The sequence below is a fragment of the Callorhinus ursinus genome, unplaced genomic scaffold (genome assembly GCF_003265705.2).
Source record: "Callorhinus ursinus isolate GAN/ISIS: 27379988/994484 unplaced genomic scaffold, GSC_fseal_2.0 scaffold27, whole genome shotgun sequence".
NCBI classification, from domain to species: Eukaryota; Metazoa; Chordata; class Mammalia; order Carnivora; family Otariidae; genus Callorhinus; species Callorhinus ursinus.
Window position 1 is genome coordinate 20,850,240 of NW_027397089.1, and position 26,090 is coordinate 20,876,329.

General features: G+C 35.8%; 1 protein-coding gene and 1 non-coding gene across 3 annotated transcripts in view; both read left to right on the plus strand.

The window, feature by feature from the left end:
• Positions 1 to 26,090, plus strand: part of LRP6 (LDL receptor related protein 6) — a 166,627-nt gene that overhangs the window by 17,915 nt on the left and 122,622 nt on the right. For both annotated transcript variants that reach the window (XM_025879866.2, XM_073877956.1), the window contains exon 2: positions 5,877 to 6,270. In XM_025879866.2, coding sequence (XP_025735651.1) covers positions 5,877 to 6,270 — 394 coding nt within the window. The remainder of the gene's footprint in view (positions 1 to 5,876; positions 6,271 to 26,090) is intronic.
• LOC112830234 (U6 spliceosomal RNA) lies at positions 24,235 to 24,341 on the plus strand. Its single transcript, XR_003209856.1, has one exon. It is a non-coding gene; the product is annotated as a U6 spliceosomal RNA (small nuclear RNA).

Below are 26,090 nucleotides of genomic sequence, written 5' to 3' on the forward strand. Positions count from 1 at the left end.
GATTACCATAACAAATAAAACAATAATGAAAATGTTAGAAATATTGGAAGAATTACCATAATGTGAAATACGTACGTGAAGTGAGCAAATGCTGTTGGAAAAATGGCACCAATAGACTTGCTTGATGCAGGTTTGCCACAAATCTTTAATTTGTAAAAAATGCAGTATTTGCGAGGTGCAATAGAGTGAAGTGTGATAGAATGAGGTGTGCCTGTATTCCCTGAGCCAAGGAAAATTCCCACTGTAATCTCCACTGGAGGAGTCAAGGGAAGATAGAATAGCTGGGAATATTCCTACTCAAGAGTCGGTGTCATTCTCAAAGAGCCAAAGAAAAAAGTTTCTCTGCCGAAAAGCATCAAAGTACCATGTTGCAACAGACTAGATGTCTGGAGCACTGGTTCAAGAGTTGAACTTAAGGAAAGATACATGAATCTCTGGACAGGAGAGGAGTTTAAATAGCATTATCAAGGTGGGAATGGTGTGTGTGAAGTCCAGTCCTCATCCAAGTCATGTCACCATACAAATGTCAAAAATAAATCCCTACTCAGGGAGATTATTCGAAAAGGTTATTGTAATAGGTAGAATTCTCTGACCACAAGATATGTTGGTATCTCAAAATCAAACACAAAAAGACTCTTCTCTTGAAGTGCCAGCAGGATCTTTGTGGGAGAGTGGGATAAGCTGGTGGGGGTTGGGAGATGACATGACCACGGTAGTTTAACAGATGTTTTTTTTCTTGTGGTCACCTTATACTCAGAATGATTCCTTAAGAGAGGATGTTCTGTGTTGTTTTGCTTAAGCTGAGAGCTAGCTAAAGTTTAGGGGTCTGTGGGGAGGAGATAAGCTTGACTAAACTTTGAACAAGTCAATAGGTAAGTAATGGGCATTTGTGAACACTTGGTCAGAATTAATGTAAAATTCTTTTGGGTTTATGACAAATGTATTGTTAGATCAGGTTCTGGAGAATTCCTTTTAGATATTAGTAGATCTGTTTACCATATCTCTCTAAGGGCAGTGAACTCTTTCTAGATATTGGGGATAAACTTAGTTATATTGCTCCTGTTCCCAAGGGGCAGAGATCCTAGTTGAAGTAGAAAATATATTTTTGAAAATGCTAATAGCAAAAAAGTGGTAAAGACTGTAAGAGCTCCACCTTTTCAGAAGGAAAGCTGAAGCAATTGGGAAGATTCATGGAATAGATAAGATTTGAATCTGGCCTCGAAGAACTTGCTTGTTGGGATAATGAGAGGGAAGTATGGAGTGGGCAGCAAAATGAATACACTGTGGTGATGTAGTATGATGTGCTCACAGTCAGTGTCTTCAAAACCAGTTTGTATGATGCAGAGGCTATAAAATTAAGTTAGAGTCTTAGGTAGAAGTCACCTGGTGGTGGCCTGAAGTATTGAGGCTTTTTATTTTAGGCAAAGGAAATCAGAAAACTTTTTGAGTTGGATAAAGTAGAAGAAGTATTAGAAGTGGAAAATGGATGGGAGAGTGTTGAGATCACTTACTATTAATGTAGTTTAGGCATAAGGTCATGAAGGTCTAGAGTAGGATAGTGGTTCTGAAAATGGAAAAGAGGCAGATTTAAGGACATGCTAAAGAAGAGTCAGCAAGACAGTATTTGGCAGACTGGGGGAAAAGGGAGGTGTCAGAGGGATCCACTGTGTACCTGTAAGATTAGGAGAATGGTACCATTGACTCTTGAAGATTTTTTGGGGGCAGGTTGTGGGGGAGGTTATGAATTTAATTTAATGGATGGAAGAGATGGCCAACAAGAAGTTATAGGTGCAGTACCTAAGGTTAGACTGGAGATGATGATGATTTGAAAATTACCTGAATAGACTTGACGAGGTGAACTTGCAAATGTTCTCTTCTGTACTTTGCATTTCTGGAACAAGAGAGAATCTTGGGGATACCCATATTTGAGAAGTAGGAGGAAGATTTGAAACTAGAAGGCAGATGAAGCATGACCAGAAAAACAAGAATAACAGTGTAGTATAAGGAGAATTGTACATAGGTAGGGATATGGTCAACATTGTTGAATGCTACATAGAGGTCAAAAATAAGGATGGAGAAAAGGCCATTGGATTTGTGTGCTTCTGGAGACTTGGAGAGAGCAGTTTTAGTTGAGTGATAAATGGAAAGTTAGTCTAAGTTAGACTAAGATGGTGGTATGAAGTGTATTCAATATTGTAAGACTTTGTGGGGTGCCTGGGTGGCTCAGTCGTTAGGCGTCTGCCTTCGGCTCAAGGTCATGATCCCAGGGTCCTGGGATCGAGCCCCGCATCGGGCTCCCTGCGCAGTGGGAAGCCTGCTTCTTTCTCTCCCATTCCCCCTGCTTGTGTTCCCTCTCTCTGTCTCTCTGTCAAATAAATAAACAAAATCTTTAAAAAAAAAAGATTTTGTGGTTAGGAGAAATATAATTCTTTTGGTGGTAGCAAGGTTAGTGTTATTAGGACAAAGTTTTTTGATAGCAGGGACCTGGCAGGAGCCATTGAAGAGACAAGAAATAGGGAATAATCCGTAGAGCAAAGTTGCAGAGAGGAAGTAGGGAGACTGAATCAAAGTATTGCTTTAACCATAAAGGAGAAAAAGTAACTTGTCATTTGAGACTGAGGACAAGATAAAGGAGGATAGGTGGGATATATAGAGATTTCTGAGAAGTTTAAATTAAGATGTTGGGGATAATGACATTTACCTTGCTCCCTGCCTCACTGAGATTATTTTAGGAGATGATCTGAGATGGAAGGATTCAAAGCATGGAATTTGTCTTCAGGAAAGCAGAAAAAGTTTAGAAAGGCTACTAGAGAAAGTTTGGTAGAAGTTAATAAAGGAAAATGAGGATTCCTAAGCACCTGTGCAGGTTCCACTGAAGGAATATGTTGGCAGATATTTGGGTTATCTGGCTATTTGGAAGTTAGAAGGTAAGCTCTTTGGAATGGAAGTTAACGGAATGCATGGCATATATGCTATAACTAGGGGTGTGTGTGTGTGGATCCGGTGTATTTCTTTCATAGATTAAAACAATATTACCAATCAAATTATACCTTTCAGATATCCCATTTAATATATTGCTGAATATCTATTGGTACCAATATCTATTGGTTGTAATATAGTAGAAAGTTATTCAGGTATCAGAAGGGTGGTTAGGGTGAACCCTGGGATTTCCTTTTAATAGTTGGTAGGTTTACATGGTGTTCTTTCTTTATTTTTTTAAAAAACAAGATTTTAAAGTAATCTCCACACCCAACATGGGGCTCCAAACTCACAACACCGAGATCAAGAGTCACATGCTGTACTGACTGAGCCAGCCAGGCACCCCTACGAATAGTCCCTTAGAAATCTTAATTATAAATAGTACTGCTGGGGTGCCTGGGTGGCTCAGTTGTTAAGCGTCTGCCTTCGGCTCAGGTCATGATCCCAGGGTCCTGGGTTCAAGTCCCGCATCAGGCTCCCTGCTCGGCAGGAAGCCTGCTTCTCCCTCTCCCTCTCCCACTCCCCCTGCTTGTGTTCCTGCTCTCGCTATCTCTCTCTGTGTCAAACAAATAAATTAAAATCTTAAATAAATAAATAAATAAATAGTATTGCTAAATTAAAAGAAGTTAACTCATCCCCCCCATCCCAACCCTTTTTTTTTTTTATCCCCTTGTACTTAGAAGGCTTTTGAGGTCTTAAATGATCAGAAAGGTTCTTTGGATTTTGTAGACTAAATGTTCAGTAGAAATATTAATGTTTGACTTGAAAGTGATAAACAGACTTAACAGATGTAGCTAATACCTGATGCCACATACAGATTTGGTACACAGTTTTCCAAGGATAGTGCCATAAAGAAAGGTGCTCAATAAATATTAGATTATTATCACTCTTGGATTTTAAATTGTAAGTGCTCTCAGGCAGTTGCTTAGCCCTGTGTAGTACTTAGCATTGTGCCCTTAACTAATAGAGACCCTTTTCCTGATTTTTATAATTGGCTCATAGCATGAAGGGCTCAATATAAGACACTGTGAGTACTGATAAATCATTGTGATGAATGAAGCCTTGAAATTAGTTAAAAGTGAATCTGTGAGGGAAATTTATCAATTTGCCAATAGCAGTATTAGATATATAGAATAAGCAGACAGGGCTCTTAGTCACTTTTTAAAAAAGCTATCTACCTGTTTGTTTTTGACTAAGACAGATGGATTTAAGCTTAGGTAGTAGAGAAATTAATGTTATACTTGTAGATGACAACCACTTGGCAGCCATAATCCATAAACTGGATGAACATCACTTTTTTTCTTTATACTTTTTTGACCTTAATTTTTTTGAAATTAATTTCTTAAAAAAGAGATAGTGATTACTTTTAAATGGTACTTGATATTGCCTTTGGATGACAGAGTTTTAGACTTTTAGTTTAGTAATCATGAGAGAAGATTATGTACATTATTGCATAACTCTGGCATTATTTTTCCTTCCCTCATTTGTATTCTTCATCGCAGCCTTTAGATCTGTGCTATTCAATATGATCGCTTGTCTATTTAAATTTAAATGAATTAAGGTTAAATAAAATTAAAGATTTGATTTCTTAGTCACACTAGCCACATTTTAAGTGCTCCCTAGCATGTGGCCAGTGGATACTGTATTGCCCAGTGGAGAGTGTATTTCTGTCATCCGAGAAAGTTCTTTTGGATAGTTGTACTCTAGATCTTTAATTACTAATGATGTCAGGAACTTGGAATAGATACTTAAAAACTCCTCAAACCATAGAATTTATACAAGTTCAGTCCTAACAGCTTCAGCCTTCTCAAAGTTTAATATTACTTCTTTAGGATAGGCTTTATATTTAGTTTTGATATTAGGTCTTATTTAGAGGTCATTCTGATGATAATGTAAAACAATAAAATAGTTGTGTCAAGAACTATCCTCCAGATTGTTTATTTAACAGGTTTATTAAGATATAATTGAGAATACAATAAAATGTGCATATGGAAAGTGTATTTAATAAGTTTTGATATATGTACCTCTCACGAACCATCCTCATAGACATAATATACCTATTACCCACAAGTTTCCTCATGCCTCTTTATAATCTTTCTGCATAATCCCTGTTCTTCTTCACCCTCTTTGTCCACCTCCAGACAACCACTGATCTGCTTGCTGTCACAATAGAGTAATTTGAATTTTCTAAAATTTTATATAAATGGAGTCATTCAGTCTGTACTTTTTTTTGATCTGACTTCTTTCACTCTGCATTATTTTGAGATTCACATGTTATATCAGAGTCCATGTTACATGTACAAATAGTTCATTACTTTGTATTGTATGGATATATCACAGTTTGTTCATCCACTAGTTTGTTGATGACGTTTGTGTTGATTCCAGTTTGGCCTTATTTCATATGAGCTGCTATGAACATTTATGTATAGGTCTTTGTATTGACATATGCTTTTATTTCTCTTGAGTAAATACCTAGGCATGGAATGGCTGGATCATATGCTACGATGTATGTTTAACCTTTTAAGAAACTGTCAAACTGTTTTCCAAAGTGGCTGCACCATTTACATGCTCCCCCGAGTAGAGTGTGAGTGTTCCACTGGCTCCATATCCTTGTGAATTCTTGGTATGGCCAAACTTTTTAATATTATGCGACAGACTGTTTTAATAAGAAAAGATTGTCCTAGTAGAATTATTTCTTTGCTCTTGCAACTTTTTGTATTTAAATGCTGCAAAAATAGTATTTTGTTTGTGAAGACTTTAAGACAGTCTTCTATAGAAGATTTATTTACTCTTATTTTTGATAGTATTTGTTCACTAATGCTGATTTGAAACTGAGTTTATAGGAACCATTACATTTCCTTTCTTTTTACTTAAATATTTTTCTTTTTTTGTTCTAGCGGCCCCTTTGTTGCTTTATGCAAACAGACGGGACTTGCGATTGGTTGATGCTACAAATGGCAAAGAGAATGCTACGATTGTAGTTGGAGGCTTGGAGGATGCAGCTGCGGTGGACTTTGTGTTTGGTCATGGCTTGATATACTGGAGTGATGTCAGCGAAGAAGCCATTAAACGAACAGAGTTTAACAAAACTGAGAGTGTACAGAATGTTGTTGTCTCTGGATTATTGTCCCCTGATGGGCTGGCATGTGATTGGCTTGGAGAAAAATTATACTGGACAGATTCTGAAACAAATCGGATTGAAGTTTCTAATTTAGATGGATCTTTACGAAAAGTTTTATTTTGGCAAGAGTTGGATCAACCCAGAGCTATTGCCTTAGATCCTTCAAGTGGGTAAGTTTTGTGCAATGTACAAAGCCTATTGCATGTCTGTTTCCTGGTTTCTGTCCGCTAGCATAGACAACCCTCCCTAACCCCAAGAGATAAGAAAGATCAAAAACCAAATTTTAGATTCTTTGAGCTTCTTTGTCAAGTAGACTTGAACGTGGGAAATTATGTTGTGGTCTTAAAGTAAGATGTTTCTGTAAATATTGTGATATTGTGTTTCTCACATCACTTATGGGATAGCCATACATAGAGTTCTTGGTCTGTTTTCTGCATTTAATAATTACGAGAGGATAATTAGAAGGCAGAGAAGGGATGAAGACTTAACAAGTACTTGATAGCTCAAGACAACATAAAAAATCTCACCGATCTTACAACTTTTAGTGTATATGCAATCATTTTGTTATACTAGTGTCTTTTTATTAAACTCTGAAGTGTTATTTAATATGTCAGTATTGAATGAAAAATAAAAATTAAGTTGTTAAAGAACTCATTTCTAGTTAGTTAAGCATATATTTGCTGTAAAGGTTTATTTTCTAATGAGAAGGGAAGCTTAAAGCTATGGGTAAATCCCATTAGAAAATGTGAACTGTGTCCTCACATGCTTGTTACTGTGCTTTGCTTCTGCCACATACCATTCCTTGATACTTGTTTATTGAATATGTTGTTATGCCAGAGTCTGTCATGGTAGATAACTAAACATTAACCGGAAATGAGTTACTCATAATTGTTTAAAATGTAAAGATAAGTAACCTGCAAATAACCATTTTAACACTTTGTTTTCTTTGACTTTCAAGTATGTTGGAATGCTTTAAAACATATTTATAGAAGGGAGTGGATTAATAGTATGTAATAGAACGTGGGGGAAAATGAAAGAAAGGTTTATGTGTTCCTTTGTCTTGATATCAGGCCTTATTTGGTGACAAAGTTTAAAGAAGATGCCATGTTGTAGGAAAATTAAAAGATTTGTCTGTCCATGAAAGATAATGTGGGCAACAGTGTAGTGAAACTTTAGGGTGAGAAGTTCTGGAACACACATATATATAATTTATATAATATATAAAAAATTATATTTTTAGAGGGACGTTAAGAAGTATCTGCTAAAGTCAGATGGTCTCTTAATAAAGCATCAGAAAATATAGTGGCTCTCGTGGTAGGAAAAAGGGTTGACTGTCCCAAGGAGGAGGTCAGAGATGTTGGATATGCAGTAAACCATACTGATGAAAAATTTGGTTGTTGAGAACTTGCAAGATATTTTTGAGAAATGGAATCTGTGTTTTGCCAACAAAGTTTGTGAGTCGCAGAGAGTATTGAAATGTTTGTGAGGTTACTGCTTTATAGAACACGGGGTTTTGGTGCTTTCAGTGGTCATTAGGGAATAGTACTTTGGAGAAAAGAGAAATTTTTTTTTTAAGATTTTATTTATTTATTTGACAGAGAGAGATCACAAGTAGGCAGACAGGCAGGCAGAGGGAGATGGAGAAGCAGGCTCCCCCCTGAGCGTGGGGCTCGATCCCAGGACGCCGGGATCATGACCCGAGCCGAAGGCAAACGCTTAACCGACTGAGCCACCCAGGCGCCTCAAGAGAAATATTTCTTAGAAAAATTGTTTTTGACAAATTTAATCTTATAACTGTAAGGGCGATGATGGCAATTTAGCGAACTGTCTTTTAAGTAGTATGTTCAGAGCTCTGTTTTTTGTACTCTTGTTGGGGAGAGAGGGGGACTATCTTTAAGGATTTACAGTCTAAGGACAATAAACTTGGACGAGAGAACTTTTCCTTCTTCAAAAGCATGTTTATTTGTATTATATAGTATGTATGTGGAGAGAGGAAGAGTGTTAAAGGGAATTGGAAGAGCCACAAGAGCTCCTAAGGAGGATGGGTGGATAAAATTGCTTGATTACCACAATTCCAGAGCAGCATCTAAGTCATTTCTACAAGTGATAATGATTTTATGATAGTACATATTCAAGGGAGCTGAATTTATAGGTGATTCTTGACTGTCCAGGATCTAATCATCTAATGATTAAATGAATCATTCTCATTTCGTGCCCTAAACTAATGAGCTTTACTTCTGGGTGTCAGGTCTGATAAGTGTCTTAGGAAATAAGTTTACCATATTATTAAAAACTACATTAGAGTTTCTTTGGCTTTAGTTTACCCATGAAACTTCCCAGTATTGAAGGTGAGAAACTGCCAGAGACTCAGCTGATCAAGAATATTACTGGAAGAATCAATAAAAGTGTGCATTAGAGTTTCTGTGGCTTTAGTTTACCCATGAACCTTCCTAGTATTGAAGGTGAGAAACTGCCTGCCAGAGACTCAGCTGATCAAGAATATTACTGGAAGAATCAATAAAAGTGTGCTTTGAAGGTAGAAAGTAGTATTATTTAAGCTTCTAAGGGATGATCAGTGAACACTATTTTTCCTGAGACCTTAAGTTTTGGTCAAACAGTGAAATACTTTTTTCATTATTTTTGATGGTTGTGGTTCGTGTTGCTTATGTGTATGAATGTGTGTAAATTTCCCCTCTCCCCCCTCTTCTTAAAATCTTTTTTAATTTTTGGAAAGTTATGTGTCATATGGCTATTTTTAAAATTTCACAACTGAAAATAAATAGAATGCAGCCAAATGGTATACATTTTGGTATTTTGCATGATAGAGTGTAAAATTATATTTTAAACTCATGCATTTAAAAATATATTCTATCAGTCTTTGGTGTTGATCTTAGATTTATGTGGTTTTACTGGAAAAGTAATTTTAGATGGAGTATATCACTTATCAAACAGAAGAGATGATTTCCAGATTTATTTTTGCGGGGAGAAATGAAGTTTACTTTCCAGAGAAAGTACATGAAAACAGTGCTGAAGAAAAATGTAGGCTTTATCAGAGTTCCAGTATCCTGGGTTATAAGGTTCAGAAGAGCTGACTGAACTCTCTCACATCAGGTTATGTAAAAGGAAAGCTATTGAATGACTGGTATTGTTTGAGCCCTGGGAACTAGTGCAGACATCTGTGTGCTTTCGCATGTATGGAGTTCTTTGTGTAATCAGTCCATTTAGACTGAAGGAAGATTTTTATTTCCCTACCTAAATTTGGCCTCTGTTAGTCTGAGATTTTTTTTCTTTTGAGTGATGGCAGTGTAGAATTCAGAATAAGGAACAGGAAAACATGTGTACAGAAATTGTTCCAGGAGTGAACAACCATAGTTACAGGAAGCAGTCCCCTTATGGTAAGAGGTAATTCCTGACTGTTTGGCTGCTCTACCTGTGGAGTTTCTTAGTCTGTTCCACGACTGTACTACTCTTAGTGATGTTGAGGGCCAGCTGTTTCAGGTACAAATAAAGTAGTTTTAAGGGTTTTTTGTTTGTTAAGGATCTGTTCCTATTCCAAATTCTTTTGGATATTTTTTTAAAAAGTTAAACTTTAGTGATTCAGTCTGAAGTGAATTCATACGGAACAGCTTTGAAAGATACTTATTTTTAAAATACATTTTTATCATCTTTAAGAATAATATTTATAACACTAAAGTTCTGCTTTAAAAATGCTTGCAGAACTAACTCAATGGAAAAAATAATGTATAATTTCCCTAACAGTTATATACATATAATTGTCATATCTTGAGTATGTTTAGAGGTATTTTCTACACTGGTGTGTTCCAGATGACTAAAATCATTCCTACCACATAACGGTGTTCAATAAATATTTTTTGAGTGACTGGACCTTATACTTTCTTTCATAATCCTGTTAGTTTTCCCTGTTAGTTTTCCCTGTTAGAGGAGAAAGTGTTTTCTAAGCAAATACAAATTTTAGCATTATCTCGTGAATTCTACCCCAGTATGGTTTTGATTACAGTTGTTTATTTAAAACATATTTAAGATTTTTAGTTTTTTCAACTCAGGTTATCAGGATAATAGAGCTTGTTTTTGTCACATCTAGCTCTCTTATTTACCAGCAAGTCACTTCATTCTTTTGGACTTCAGTTTTCTCATCTCTAAAATGAGGATTCCTTTTAGTTTCGAAATTAAGTTTAAAAAGTGAGGTGTTTAAGTATATTGATTTTTAAATTTGTATTTTACACTTACACATTATGGACATTATACAAGTCCCTAATTTAGGTATGCTACACTTAGAATGTGTTTCTGTGGAACAGATTCTTAAAATTTTGTTTCTACTGCCCTTATTGTATAGGTCATCATACTCAACCTCTTTTTTTATGGCTATTTGACCCCTAAAACCAGTTTGCTGATTTCCACTGGATGTAAATTAGAAAATACTTTAAAATGTCAGAAGATTCTTTTTGTTTGAAGAATGAAAACTGTAGCCAGTTACTTTCAGGCAGATTATATAGATTCAATATAGTTTGGAGGTGGGGTTTTTGAGATTATCCCAAATTTAAGAGCAATGTGTTAGAAAAGCCACTAATCCAGGAAGTCTGGATTAGTGGCTTGGCTTTACCAGCCTCTGGGATATGGTTCAAGGCCCTTGAAAATGGAAAAACAAACAAACGAACAATTTTTTAAGAATAAGTAAGTGTGTGTATATATGTTTATTCTCAAATGTTAGTGTAGTGTTTTTCCCTTTACCTAAAAAACATCTTAACCCTCATCCAATTTTTAGTTCTTTATATCTAGTGATATCTATTACCCTTAGACTGAGTTGTAATAATGTAGTCAAATTTTTTTATGTCCCATATCTCCAGGCTCACTTTCATTGAAGGAACATTGAAAGGGAATATTTGTAGTATAACTAATGACTTTACCTAGCCCTGTCTCTTAATAGCTTTGCTTTTTAAATAAAAGCTTTCCTTGCTTGCAGCACTGACCTTTTAATTCAGCCTTAGCAGAAAGAAGAATGAAATTTTGTGAGATTCAAGAATAGGATACCTTTAACTGAGTATTGGCTCTCTGTATTTTGGTGATCTTATGTACCCTTGCTGTATTCCACTGTGACTGGCTCTTTAGAAGTGTAGTTAAATTAGTTTTGACTGGCACCAAGTATTTGTGCTATTGAGCCTTTAAGATTTTGGGAGGAGGAGTTTGCCAGATAGCTAATTTGTGAAATAGGAATAAAATGGTTGTCTTTTTTTTTTTTTTTTAAGATTTTATTTATTTATTAGAGAGAGAGAGAGAGAGCACGCACACACAAGAGGCAGAGGGAGAAGCCGACTCCTCTTGAGCAGGGAGCCCAACGCGGGGCTTGATCCCAGAACGCTGGGATCATGACCTAAGCCGAAGGCAGACGCTCAACCGATTGAACCACCAGGCGCCCCTAAAGTGATTGTCTTTAGTATTTTTTTTGCAGCGTTTAATATTGATATTATATTCCTTTTAGAAATTTTTCTCTTAAGACTTCCTGATTTTTATACTGTTTGGTTTTTCTACCACTTGGACCACCCTTTCCTTCCTTCTTCATTAGCTCTTGAAATATGGAACAGTTTAAATAAAGTACATCATTTTCTTTATTCTTTCCCTGAGATTATATCCATTTCCACAGCTTTTGCATAGAAGCAGATAGCCAATTATCCTAAAATATAAAGCTTCATACTGGACTTTGCTTTAAAAGCACTGGTTCTGTGTATGAAGGATCTTGCTCCAAACTCTCAACAACTTACAGTTTTGAAAAATGTCTTGGTAAACTGGGGAAGCCTATTTTCTACCGATTAAATCCTAGAACTGATAGGGAATCTTGAGGATCTTTTAGCTAAATGCCTTCACTTTGTGGCTGAAGAAAACCAAGGCCTTGGCTAAAATAAGAGACAGCCAGATTCTTAGTTGAGATTTTCCAATTCCACATTTGGTGCTTTTTTCTTCATGAAAAGTATCTTGCTGAAGCAATGTGTTTTGTTTTGCAAATTGAATTTCTTTAAAAATGCAACATGATAGCTTTATTTAAAGGAGGATTTTGTAAATTCTTTGTTTTTAGATATACTCACTGTATCAGTTTCTTATTTTACCATTACTTTTTGCAGCCACTTAATCCATTTGGGTTCAGTTTCCTTCTGCTTTAAGTATGTTCTTGAATATTTCCTTCAGCAAAAGTTGCTTAATAGTAAACTCTTGGTCTTCATCTGAAAATGTATTTAATTTACCCTCATTCTTGGATGATAATTAGTTGATGATAGAATCTGGGTGATAGTTATTTTCACTGTTGTTGAAGGGTATTATGATTTTCTTGTTGCCGTGAGAAGTCTGGTATTTCCTAATTATTGTCGCTTTGTAAATACTTTATCTGTTGTTTTCTGGTTTTGATATTTTGCAGCTTTTCCTACCCTGTGTCTAGATGTGGCTCTATTTTTATTTATCCTGCTTAGAATTCGTGTTTGTAGAATCTAATCATTATTGTTATCCAGTAGTTCTAGAAACAGATCATGCATTATTTCTTACTTTTCCTTCATCAACCTTATATTCCCTTGGAACTCCTGTTTGATGTATGATGGACTGTCTAATTTTGTGCTCCATGCCTCTTAATCTTGCTTTCATATCATCTCTCTATCTCTCTTGGCTAGTATGTGGTTTATTTTTTCACTTGTCTTCCAGATAACTAATTCTTTCCTCAGGTGTGCTTAATTTTGCAGTTTAATGAATCCATTGAATTTTTAATATCAGTGACTATATTTTGCTCTTCTAGAAGTTTTTTGTGCCCCTCATTTGAAAGACTTATGATGAGAAAATGTCAGCTTATGTGAAAGTAGAGAAAATAGTGTATCAATTTTAGACTTACAAAAAAGTTAGAAAAATAGTACATAGTTCTTTAATATAATATATATTATATAATGTATATTTATATAATTAATATAAGATAATGTAAGATAATAAGATAGATAATAGACATAAAATAGATTATAATATAGTACATATATATTATATATATAAGATAATATAGATAATAAGATAGATAATATAGATAGATATAAAATAGATAATAATATAATATAAAAGTACATAGTTCTAAAATATACTATACATAGTATAATTTTCACCCAGCATCTGTTAATATTAACATTTTATTTAACCATAGAACAGTTATCTAGACCAAGAAATCAATGTCAATATAGTTATTAACTATCTGTATATCATATTCAAATTTCTCCAATTTTCCTACTAGTGTCCTTTTTCTGGTCTAGGATCCCATATTGCATTTAGTTGTTATCTCTGTCGTCTTTCCTGTCTGGGACATTTTAGCAGTTTTTGCCTATGTAACCTTGACCTTTTGAAGATTACTGGTCAGTCATTTTGTAGAATGTCTCCCACTTTGGGTTTGTCTGATGTTTTCTTATGATTTGATTAAGGTTATACTTTTTTGGCAAGAATACCACAGGAGTGATATGTGCTTTTCTCAGAACATCATTATCAACAGGGTGTACATGATGTGGTTACTGGTGATGTTACATTTGATTACTTACTTACAGTGTTTGCCAGTTTTTTTTTAAACTGTGTTTACTATTTTTTCCTTGTAATAAATATTGGAAGTTATGCCATTATCTTGTTTCTCATTATACTTTTATCCACTAATTTAAGCATTCTTTGATGGTGTTTGCCTGCAACAGTTATTGCTATGGTGTTTGCCACATGGTGATTTTTCTAGTTCCATTGCTCCTCCCACATGTATTTTTAGTTAAATTCTACTTTAATGAAGAGCTGTCTTGTCCTTTGCACTTATTTATATATTGTTATTTATATTAGTATAGACTCATGGGCATTTCTTTTATTCTATAGATTATAGACCATTATTGTCATCATTTCTTGCTCAAGCTGTCACAGATTTGGCCATTGGGAACTCCTTCAAGTTTGTTCCTGGTCCTTTTGATAGGCCCTCATCATTTTTTAAGGACTTTTTTTATGGTCTGACAGCAGATGTTTCAGACTCGTCCTTTTTCTGCTTCATGCTTGGAATCAACCATTCCTCCAAGGAGCTCTGTCTCCTTTTATTGGTATTTAGAAACTAAGATTTGGAAGCTAGCTGTGGGGGTCTTTGCTACTAGGTTTTCATTACCTTTTTTTTTTTTTTTAAGATTTTATTTATTTATTTGACAGAGAGAGACACAGCGAACGAGGGAACACAAGCAGAGGCAGTGGGAGAGGGAGAAGCAGGCTTCCCGCGGAGCAGGGAGCCCAATGCAGGGCTCGATCCCAGGACCCTGGGATCATGACCTGAGCCGAAGGCAGACGCTTAACCACTGAGCCACTCAGGAGCCCCGGTTTTCATTACTTTTAAGCCCTAGACATAGTTAAGAAATACATGGATGTGTACACATACACGTAGTGCTGTGTGTTTTCATCCTTATCTATATATTAAAAAAACATGAGTTCATGTGGGTATCTCCATCATAATCCAGTTCCAATCCACCACCAGAATATTACATTATAGTCTTGTCCCTTTTCTTTTTTGGTCAATTCTTTGATAGTGAGAAACCTGGTTTATCAATATAAATATCAAATATTTATCAAATATACAATATATTGTCATATATTGTGTGCAACCTATACTCTTATGAGCAACATATTTACTGTCTAGAATACAATACTATGAAACTACTATCTGCAGAGTCGAAACATTGTTTTCCAAATTTATTTAGGTAATTTCTTATCTGTTGCATGGCTATATTATTCATTTATAATACATTTGTCATAGTTTGTATTCATTTTGAATATCTCTCCCAATATCCTAGCTGATTTTAAGTACTGGTTTATATTGGAGTTATGTGAAACAATTGCCACGTTTTTAAGAGTTAGAGATGACATAAGTTATATTCTGGGTAGTGTCCTTCATCCCCATCCCTTCTACCCTGGTCCTATTCTCCCTTTCTTTCTTATCTGTTTCCTCTTATTTATAGATAGCTTACTTTTATTAATTTTTGGTTTTATCCTCTTGAAAACCTTTTTTTTTTTTTTTAAGATTTATTTATTTGACAGAGAGAGACACAGCGAGAGAGGGAACACAAGCAGGGGGAGTGGGAGAGGGAGAAGCAGGCTTCCTGCCGAGCGGGGAGAGCAGGGAGTCCGATGTGGGGCTCAATCCCAGGACCCTGGGATCATGACCTCAGCCTTAACGACGGAGCCACCCAGGCGCCTCCCTCTTGAAAATAGCGCAAATGAACTAATACATGAGTGTTTTCTTATATTCTCTTTTTTCTTACATGAAAGGGTAACATACTAAAGTACTCCTTTGCATTTTCTTTTTTTTTTACTTAACAGTACATCCTGAATATCATTCCATAGATCTCTTTCTCGTTCTTTTTTGCAATGATAGTAGTATTCTGTTGTATGAATGTACCATAGTTTATTCAGCCACTCTCTTATGTTTAGACATTTAGGCTGTTTTGTTAGCTCAGGTATTTTAAAGCAAACCCACAGTCATCTCTCATTTGTGAATGCTTCATTTTACATTTCTAAAAGAGAAAAACTTTTTAAGATTTTATTTATTTGACAGAGAGAGACACAGCGAGAGAGGGAACACAAGCAGGGGGAGTGGGAGAGGGAGAAGCAGGCTTCCCGCCGAGCAGGGAGCCCGATGTGGGGCTCCATCCCAGGACCCTGGGACCATGACCTGAGCTGAAGGCAGACGCTTAACGACTGAGTCACCCAGGAGCCCTGAGAAAAACATTTTCTTTCATAACCATAGTACCATTATCTTCCACACACCCCAAAATGAACAATTCTTTAATATTATAAATTATTCAGTCTATATTCAGGTATGCAAAATAGTCTCAGAAATGTCTTTTATGGTTGGTATGTTTGAATCAGAATCCAAAACAAGGTTCACAAGTTGTATTTGGTTATACCTCTTAAGTTTCTCTAGAACAGCATCCCCTTGCTACCCCTCCCCCTACCATTTTTTCCCTCTCATCCTGTTGACTTATGGGAAAGATTCTATAGTTGTCCATTAGAATGTTTTAGATTTTGGATTTTTAAGAGATTCTTGTGATGTTTGACTTCTTTTTGTCCTTTATATTTCTTATAAAATGAGATTTAGAATAGAAGGCTTCAGTGACAAATTCAGTATTTTGCACGAATGCTTCATAGGCAATACAGTACTGAGTACTTTGTATTCATCACACCAGAAACTATATAATGTATTGTCCTACTTGTAGTGATACTGAGATTGTTCGGTAGGTTCAGATGGTGAAAGTTAATATCTTTATTATAAAGTTGAGTTTTTCCTCTTGTATCCTGTAAATAATTTGTGGGATGATCCTTCTGTACCATACCAATATCCAGTTCCTTATCACTTAATTGTTTTACCACTCACTGAGGATCATTTTTTTGTATTATTTCATTAGAGATATTTGTTACTGTTTTATCTCATGTATTTTTATTCCATCTTTTATGCATTTTAATCATTTTAAATATTTATAATTTCTATCAGATTGTTCAGTTGTCTGAAATTCTTAGAAAATCACTTCTGTTCTTTGTTATATTTGCTGATTCTTGCTTAAGGTGAACTGTTTCCTTAGATGTCGTATAGTTTTGGATTATGAGCTGATCTTCAGAGGGGTTGTCTGAGAATCCTGAGTGGCCTCTTGGGGGTGCATATTCCTCCAGAGAGGTTTTAGTTTGCTTCTGCCCAAGCACCCTAGAGGTGTTTCCAGGAACAACTTTATTTTTTTATTTTTAAATTAAAGTATAATTTCTATACAGTAAAATGCATAGACCTTAATCGTGCAGTTTTGACAAATGTGTACATCTATATTATCATCTCGTTCAAGCAGAGATTACTTTTTATATTTAATTTTTGGAGTTAGAAGTTCCTGTACCATGTACAGAGAATTAATTCAAACTCTAAACCTATGTGAGGGCAGTGTTGTGGTTACAGAGTTTTTGGGGATTTTTTCCCACCTTTTCAGAGCCTAGGCCAAGACTGAAAAGCTTCTTTGCCTTTCTTTGCCAGTGGCAAATTTTTCTACTTCATTGCTCCCCAAGGGTCTGTGCTTTGCACAAGAATCTTACTTCTAACACAGTGTTCTTATGTGTCAAGGCTTTATCTTCTTCCCTGTTTTGCTGTCGAAACAGAAGTCCCTCAGTTTCTGAGATGAGAAAATCCTACAGGATTGCTGTAGCATCAAACATGTACTGCTTTTTACCTCCCTGTTCATTTTTCGTTCTCTGGAGATTTCTCCTACTTTCTGATATTTTAGCTGTACATTTAAGAGTGTTTATATATTTTTATTTGGTATATATGTATGTCTTAATCTTTTTGGGCTGTTTAACAAAATACTACCCAGTAGCTCATAACTGAGTGGCTTATAATGACAGAAATTTATTGCTCACAGTTCTGGAGTCTGGGCAGTCCGAGATTAGGATGCCAGCATGGTCCCCTTCTGGTAAGGGCCCCTTTCCTGATTCATAGCTGGTGCCTTCTTGCTGTGTCCTCACGTGGTGGAACAGCTTAGGGTTTGCTTTGTAGCTCTGTCCTTATGACTAAGCACCTCCCAAAGACCCCACATGCTAATACTGTCACTTTAGAGCGTTAGAATTTCAACCTGTGAATTTTGAGGGAACACAAACATTCAGACTATAGCAATGAATATAAATCAAATAAAAAGACTAACCAGTGGTTCTAGAGGTTTTGTGAAAGGAGGGATTTCTGGTTATTTTGTTACTAAATTATCAGAAATAGAAATTCTAACTTTATGTTTTTTAAATATTGCCTTTTCTTACTGTGGATATATGTACATGATAGTTGAACATTATTCATACTTACTAATACGTGTATTAATGACTTCTAATTATAGGTAGGATTGTATAAGTAACTTCAAGGATCATGAAGTGATTTATAGATCTGGTTCACTTCGTTTTTATGACTCAATTCTAAATGTTTTCTTAATTAGCCACCATTGTGTGTAATTACATCTTGTAAAGGGTGAAAATTTATCCCTTCAGTTTAGGTTTATTGAAACTGAACATTTCTGAATATTTTTGTTAGGGGAAACTGGATTCAGATTGAGTAACACACTAGATGAGGGGTTTGTGAATATTTTGGAAAATTTATTATTTTACCCTTGCCTAATTGTAGACATTATATGCTTTAGAATGTAATAAATTTGTATAAAATAAATTTGTATAAAATGGCTGGAATGTAGTCTGTTGGTTGAGATATTTTTATTTTCTGTCATAAGACAGTTTGATGTTTTGAAAACTTAATATTTTCTTTACCTACTATAATTACTTCCCAATTAAAATAAAGCCTGTCTTCTACCCTTCACTTCATTTAAAATTTATTTTCCAGAAAGTATTGCAGTGGATATCAGGCCAGATACAACAATAAAATTACATTTGTATGGAAACTAGTGAACAGCATATAACAACCTGGTACTGGTTCATGATTTTTGATGAATAGCAGATGTGAATACTATCGCAAACTGGCGCTGTAACCATATATATCTAATTCTTCAGTATCAAGTAAGAATGTTTATCTTCTCTTAAGTCAAAGCCAAAATAGAACCCATTGAAGCCAAAATAAATTAGGGGCCAAATAGACCACATAATTGGAGAGTTAGTAATAATTGTTGCTGAAGAGAGATTTCTTCTATATGAGCCTGTATAGCCTGGCTTTTGAGAAGCCACAGGACATATTTATCAAACACTCTTTTGTTTCCTAAAGGATACTGAAATTGGCTTTTAAAAATAATGCTGATAAAAAGCCTTTGCAGAATGTATGACACGGCTAGTTGAATTTAGCAACTTTACTGTTAAGTACTTTTAGGTTATCATAGGTTTCTAAGCCAGGTTAAGTGCCCAAACAAAACAAGTAAGCCAAAACAAACCTACTCCTTAATCTGTGTACCCTAATTATTTTTTATTTTTGGAAAGATATAGTGATGTAGTCAAGGAGTTTACCTCGTAGTCTAATTTTTTTTTTTTTTAAGATTTACTTATTTATTAGAGAGAGCATACGTGTGAGTGAGGGGTTGCAGAGGGAGAGAATCTCCAAGCAGAGCCCTACACTGGGCTGGATCCCATGACATTAGACCAATGACCTCAGCTGAAACCAAGAGTTGGATGCTCAGCTGAGCCACCCAGGTGCCTCAACCTCGTAGTCTTAATTTTTAAGTCTCTGATTTAAGGGGGAGATTTGAAGCCTCAGTGTCAAATATTCCTTATTCTAATAACAAAATGTTTATGTCATATCCTAACAGAGAATATGGAGAATGTTTTTTTCCTCAGGAATCTTCTTTTTTCCCTTGCGTCCTGAAATCTCTACTCTGCTATAGTCTGATGTTTTATTCTACTAGTGGATCTTTAAATAAGAAGTTTACAACTTTCTCTTATTGGCTGGTGCCCAATTCCCTTTAAAGATTAATCCTGTATTAAGAATATCAACACCTAAATATTGCTCTTTATTAAGTCTGGTACTTTAGTGTGTCACTCAGGCTTTTAGCAGGTGCCCTTTGTCATAACCTGCTTGATTTCTCACAATCTCTTATGCAGCCTAACGATTACAGCCAGACTTTGTATATGTTATATATTTTAGTGCTGGAAATGGCTTTCCCTTCCCTTTCTGATGCAGCTATAACTCTTGATGACATATTTGACATTCATTGCTCCCCATGATGCTTTGTATTGGCAGCTCTAGCTGTTTCTGGAAATTTCGAAGTCAAAATTATTTTGAAAAATGACAAAAATCCCTAAAGGATCCAATTTTGTTTTCAAATTATCTGTATATAATAAATTGATGTGAAAAAATTGGAAAGTTAAAGTTTATTGGGAATTTTTTTTAAGATTTATTTATTATTTATTTATTTATTTTAAGATTTATTTATTTTATATATTTATTTATATGCACGCAAGCAGGGGGAGGGGCAGAGAGAGAGGGAGAGAATTGAAGTAGACTTCCTGCTCAGTGCAGAGCCCAACACAGGACTAAATCCCACAACTGGGAGATCATGACCTGAGCTGAAATCAAGAGTCGGACGCCCAACTGCTTGAGCCACCCCGGTGTCCCATTTACTGGGGAATTTTTAAAACTCTTTTATAAACTTGTAATTTTTTTAGTTAAGATAATCTTTCTGACATATAGAACGGACCTTTACTTTCTTTTAGTACCTAGATGTCTGTTACATTTGTAGGGGTATTTTGTCTTTGTACCATGTCTGGATTATGCATATTTGAGGGCAGAACATGCTAGTCTTGTCTTGCACTACACTTATACTAAGGGATATAAATTGGTATTCATTTGATAAAGTTAAAATACTGTGACTCAACTTTTTCTCCTCACATGGCCCAAATAAAGTCCTCAGATAATCATAACCCAAGTTACAGAGTAAATCTTCTTTATCTACATTGGACACAGAAGATACTTCGTCTAATTTTGGAGGACAAATCCCATTAGATGCTTTCTTTTCTCTGTCTAGGGTTGTTCTCCTCCCCTCATGCTGAATGAGGAGTTTGGGTTTGCAAAATGGTACTATCCTTGAGATTAGCTGCTGTAGTTCTCCAACATCACATCCCTGTATAGGGTCCTCTCAGCAGGGCTCAGTAGCTTCCACTCCTTTTGGATCAGCTTCATTGATGCATCCTTGAGTGCCATGAATGCTTCTCTCCTGACTCTCTAGGAGTAAAATTGCTATTTTACTGCACTCCTTGGAGAAGGACAAAGTCTGATAAGGCAGATTCTGAGCCTGAAGCCTAGGGAAAAATATTGTGTGACTGCTGTGGAGAAGACCCAAGCACAGAGTCTCATTCTGCTGTCAGGTCATTGCATTACTGGAGACACTTGTTAAATTTTAGGAATAACATTTATTTATTATGGATACATAATAAATTATGGATAAATAAATTATGGATACGTAATTTAGCTGCCTTTGGGAAAATGTACCAATTGAGGATTTGGTACCAATCTTACTGACCAGTACAAATGAGCACCAAGCTTTATAGAACAGCAAACTGAAACAGACCGGTCTTTGTCTTTTTTTTTTTTTTTTCTTTTAATAAACTTTTTTTGAGAGCAGTTTTTGGTTCACAGCAAAATTGAATGGAACAAAACATTTCTAATTCCTCCCTTCTGTAATAAAAGTTTTAATTTCATAATCAGTTTATTCCTTCTCTAATGCTTTTCCTTTCTTTAACGTAGACCTAAGTTTCTTACTTATATCATTTTTCCTTCTCTCTGCAGAACTTCTTACAAGACAAGTCTATAGGCAATAAATTCCCTCAATTTTTGTTTGAGAACATCTTTTTTCACTTTTTGAAGAATAATTTTGCAGGGTACAGAATTCTAGCTTGGTAGGTTTTCCCTCTTTCACCTCTCTCAATATTTTACTCCAATCTCCTTGCTTACATGGTTTCTGAGGAGAAGTCAGATGTCATTCTTATCCTTGCACCTCTGTATATGAGGTGTTTTTTTTTCCCCCCAAGATTTTTTCTGTATCTTTGATTTTCTAGAGTTTGAATATGATATGCCTAGGTTTTTTGTATTTATGCTGCTTTGCTGTTTGTGAACTTCTTGGATCTGTGGATTGGTATCTGACATTTGGAGAAATTCTAAGTTATCACTGCTTTGAATATTCCTTTTTTTCTTTTCCTTCTGGTATTCTCATCATGCATATGTTATATCTTTTGTAGTTATTCCACAGTTCTTGGATATCCTGTTCTGTTTCCCACCCCCTACCCCCCTTCTTTTTTTCTCCTTGGCTGTTTCTATGGATATATCTGTAAGGGCAGAGATTCTTTCCTCAGCTGTGTCCCACCTACTAATGAGTCCATTAAAGGTCTTCATTTGGGAAACCTGGGTGGCTCAGTCGGTTAAGCATTTGCCTTTGGCTCAGGTCATGACCCCAGGGTCCTGGGATCAAGTCCCGCTTTGGCCTCCTTGCTCAGCGGGGAGCCTGCTTCTCCCTTCTCCCTCTGCCTGCCTCTCCCCCTGCTTGTACCCTCTCTCTCTCTCTCTCTCTCTCTGACAAATAAATAAGTAAAACTTTTCTCTTTAAAAAAAAAAAGGGCATTCGTTTCTGTTACAGTGTTTTAGATCCCCAGCATTTTTTTGGTGCTTAGAATTTCCAGCTCAATGGTCATATTATTCATCTGTTCTTATACGTTGCCTGTCTTTTCCATTAGAGTCCTTAGCATATTAATCATGGTTGTTTAAAATTCATACTCTGATAATTCCAACATCCCTACCATATCTGAGTCTGTTTCTGATGCTTGCCTTGTCTCTTCAAGATTTTTTTCCCTTTAGTTATGCCTTATAATTTTTTGTTGAAAGCTGGCCATGATATACTTGGTAAAAGGAATTGTAGTAAATAGGCCTTTAGCAATGTGTTGAGGTGTTGGAAGAGGAAAAGCATTCTCTAATTCTGTGAGTAGGTCTCAAGTCTTTTAGTGAGCCTGTGCTCCTGAGTTGTGAGCTTCACAAATGCTTCTCAGTTTGTTTTACCCCCCTTGGTGGGGCAGGATGGCTGCAGGATGCTGGAGTTGGGGAATTCCCTTCCCTTAGATCACTTAGGCCCTGATAAAATCCCAACTGGTTAGGCTCTGGTAAAATTGTTTTTCTTGAGGACAGGCCTTGTTAAGAAGAATAAAATGTGCTGATGTATTTAAAAATGGCTAGCTTATTCTTCCCGCTGCTGGAAGCATGAGGTGATTTTTCATTGATCTTCATTGTGAGGACCTGGTAGAGTTCTTGGAGGTAAAACTTACAAAAGTGTGAGGGCCCCCTCATGACTGGTTCCCTCTGGAATTTTTAACTTTCAGATGTGTCCACACTAAGCCTCTTGCAAGTCAAATATAGTTTAGGTTTTCCTACCCTGGTACTGGTTCCCATGGAGGTTTCTGTTTATAGGTTTCTGCTCTTGTAAGTTGTGACTCTCTGGATTTGCTTGTCTGTCTCCAGTTTTGAGGGCAGCAATTTGCTCTGTAACCCTACTTCTCTGATGGATCTTAGAATTGTTGACTTTTCAGTTTGTTCAGGTTTTTGCTTGTTAGAATGGAGTGATGGCTTCTCAGCTGCTTGCATGCTGGACTGTTACTTTTTGCATTGAAAATCTGAATATATGAAGTATGGGAAAAGACTAATATGATATCTATTAACTAGAAGGATCTTACATAGTATAGTCTGGAATTTTAATTTTGATAGATGAGTTCTGGGAATATTCAGAGGTTTTTATCTGGATTGGGGCAGGCTTTCAGGAATAGAACCTATATACTCTTATTTATACCCTCAGTCAAATTCCTTGAACCATTGGTATTGGATCTAATAATACTGTTATTTATTAAAATAGTTTATCTACAGTAAGCAGATACTGTTTGGACTAGACTGGCCTTGTTTAAAAATCTTTATAGTGAGACTGAGCTGAGTAAGTGAATCTACATCATCTCAGTTTATATATAGGAAGACCAAAGTGGAAGTGAAATCAGTAAAATGAATTCGTAACTGTCTATAACCTTTCGTTTCTTTATTAATGATAGAAGTGTAAGTGAAACTCTCAAAACTTGGTTGTAGGGGCGCCTGGGTGGCTCAGTTGTTAAATGTCTGCCTTCAGCTCAGGTCATGATCCCAGGGTCCTTGGGATCAAGCCCGGTGTTGGGCTCCCGGCTCCACAGGAAGCCTGCTTCTCCCTCTCCCACTCCCTCTGCTTGTGTTCCCTCTCTCGCTGTGTCTCTCTCTGTCAAATAAATAAAATCTTTAAGAAAAAAAACTTGGTTGTAAAATAAGATGAAATCTGTTCTCTTATGTAACTGTAACATTGTTTTATTCGAAGCCTAATCAGGAGCAGACAACTGTTAGTAATCTGGAAGCAAAGTTTTCTCAAATGAGTCTCCTCAGAGATTGTGAAAAAAGTAGTATGTGCATGGAGATAAGACTACAAACATGTAAATCTGTATCCTGTTTAGTAGAATTGAAGATGGCTTTGGAAATGTGTGTGTTTGCCTGAAGTATGAGTGGTAAAATCGTTTGTAAGATGTTTTATATTTATAGAAGATGAGAAGCATCATAAAAAAGCACACTACATTTGTCAAGACCCCTAGATCTTGTGCTCGCTTTGGCAGCACATATACTAAAATTGGAACAATACAGAGAAGATTAGCATGGCCCCTGCACAAGGATGACATACAAATTCATGAAGCGTTCCATATTAAAAAAGAAAAAAAAAAGACCCCTAGATCTTTACCTCAGAAAGTGAACCTTAATGTATGCAAAGTTTAGAAAAATCATTTAGGAGTTTGGGGGATCCCAGGATATATTGCAGATTGAGACAGAAGAATCTAATTCTCTTAGAAGTTATGAAAGAATCTCACTGGATAGAGTTGGGGAGGAAAAGTGCTGACCTAATTAACTTTGGAAATGCATGGAACCTGCAAGACTAAAGGCAAAAGGAACTGCACATAAGCAGTGTGCTCTAGTTGTCAGTGTTGCTTCCCACAGAGGTACAATGAACAATTCTGATTGCATACTAGAATGAAACAAATAAAATAGATGGTATGTGGTGGGAACCTGGTTTCTTACTGTTGGAGTGGGAAGTTACAGATAAACAATGAGAGGAGGCTAGAATGAACTGAAGACATCAGTATGAGCTCATATTTAACTTAATATACAGTGTACATTTTAAATGAGTTTAGTTCATTAACTTCAAAGCAATCAAAAGTAAAAAATTTCAGCCCTGGAGCTAATGTACAGTTTTTTTATAATTAAGGTAGGACTAGTAGAGAAGTATGTTATAGTTAATATTTTCAGCATTTGGTTTAAAAAGTATTCTAGGATTTGTCACGTCTCACAGAATGTGGGAGAGTCCTAAGTCCAAACATGTGTATTACCATATTGTTGAATGATCTCTGATGAGGGAGATTTGTATTGATACAAACAAATACATAACCCTTGATCATAGAGTAATGATTATATTTTGCAGTATTTGTAACTTTCTTTAAATTACTGTTAAATTTATGTGGTATGCTGCTTGCTTCTCTTTCATTCCCAAGAGGAAACACAGAAACAGAGTTTCGGTGTAGGTAATGCTTGTACCTAATTTTAAATTAAACAGTTTGTGGCAGGATTTGTAGAATGGCCATTTTCAAGTCCTTGTGGGAGGCTGAGATAAATGACTATCGCGTGCCATATAAGGGCTTGGGAAAATACAGGTCCTCTTTTTTCTTTTGATGAAATGAAGGGCTTGAATAAAATAATTAGGGAAATACTTCTTAAAAACCTTGGAGCATCTTTGTAATTTGTATTATGCTTAGCTAATGGCATGAATGCCTACCACATTTTCTGGGAGAATGATTTAAAATACTTTATCTTGGTGTTGGACTGTGTCAGCTATAATTTTGGGTTCAGAAAATGCAGTCACAATATCATTGAGATTTAATTGATGTTTTTTCTGAATTGATGTAGATTTATCCTAGAAATACTGCTTAGTGTTTCCTAGAGTTGTGTATATTACTTCTATTATTATGTGTTTACTGGGTGTTCTCTGATGTTACAAAGACATATTTATATGGAAGGGTAACCAATACTTTGGTTTTCTCCGGTTACAATAAAGATTTTTTTTTTTTAAAGATTTTATTTATTTATTTGAGAGAGAGAATGAGAGAGAACACTAAAGATTCTGATTTAGTTCAGGGTAGAACTTGAGATTTGCTGAGGCTGTTGGTACCTGGTCCACATTTTGAGTAGCAAAGGGTGTGCAGAAGTTTTCTAGAAAGGTCCAGATTATAAATGTTTTAGTCTTTGTGGGCCACATATGGTCTCTGTTGGATGTTCTTTTTTCTTTTTCTTTCTTTCTTTCTTTCTTTCTTTCTTTCTTTCTTTTCTTTCTTTCTTTCTTTCTTTCTTTCTTTCTTTCTTTCTTTCTTTTTCTTTCTTTTCTTTCTTTCTTTCTTTCTTTCTTTCTTT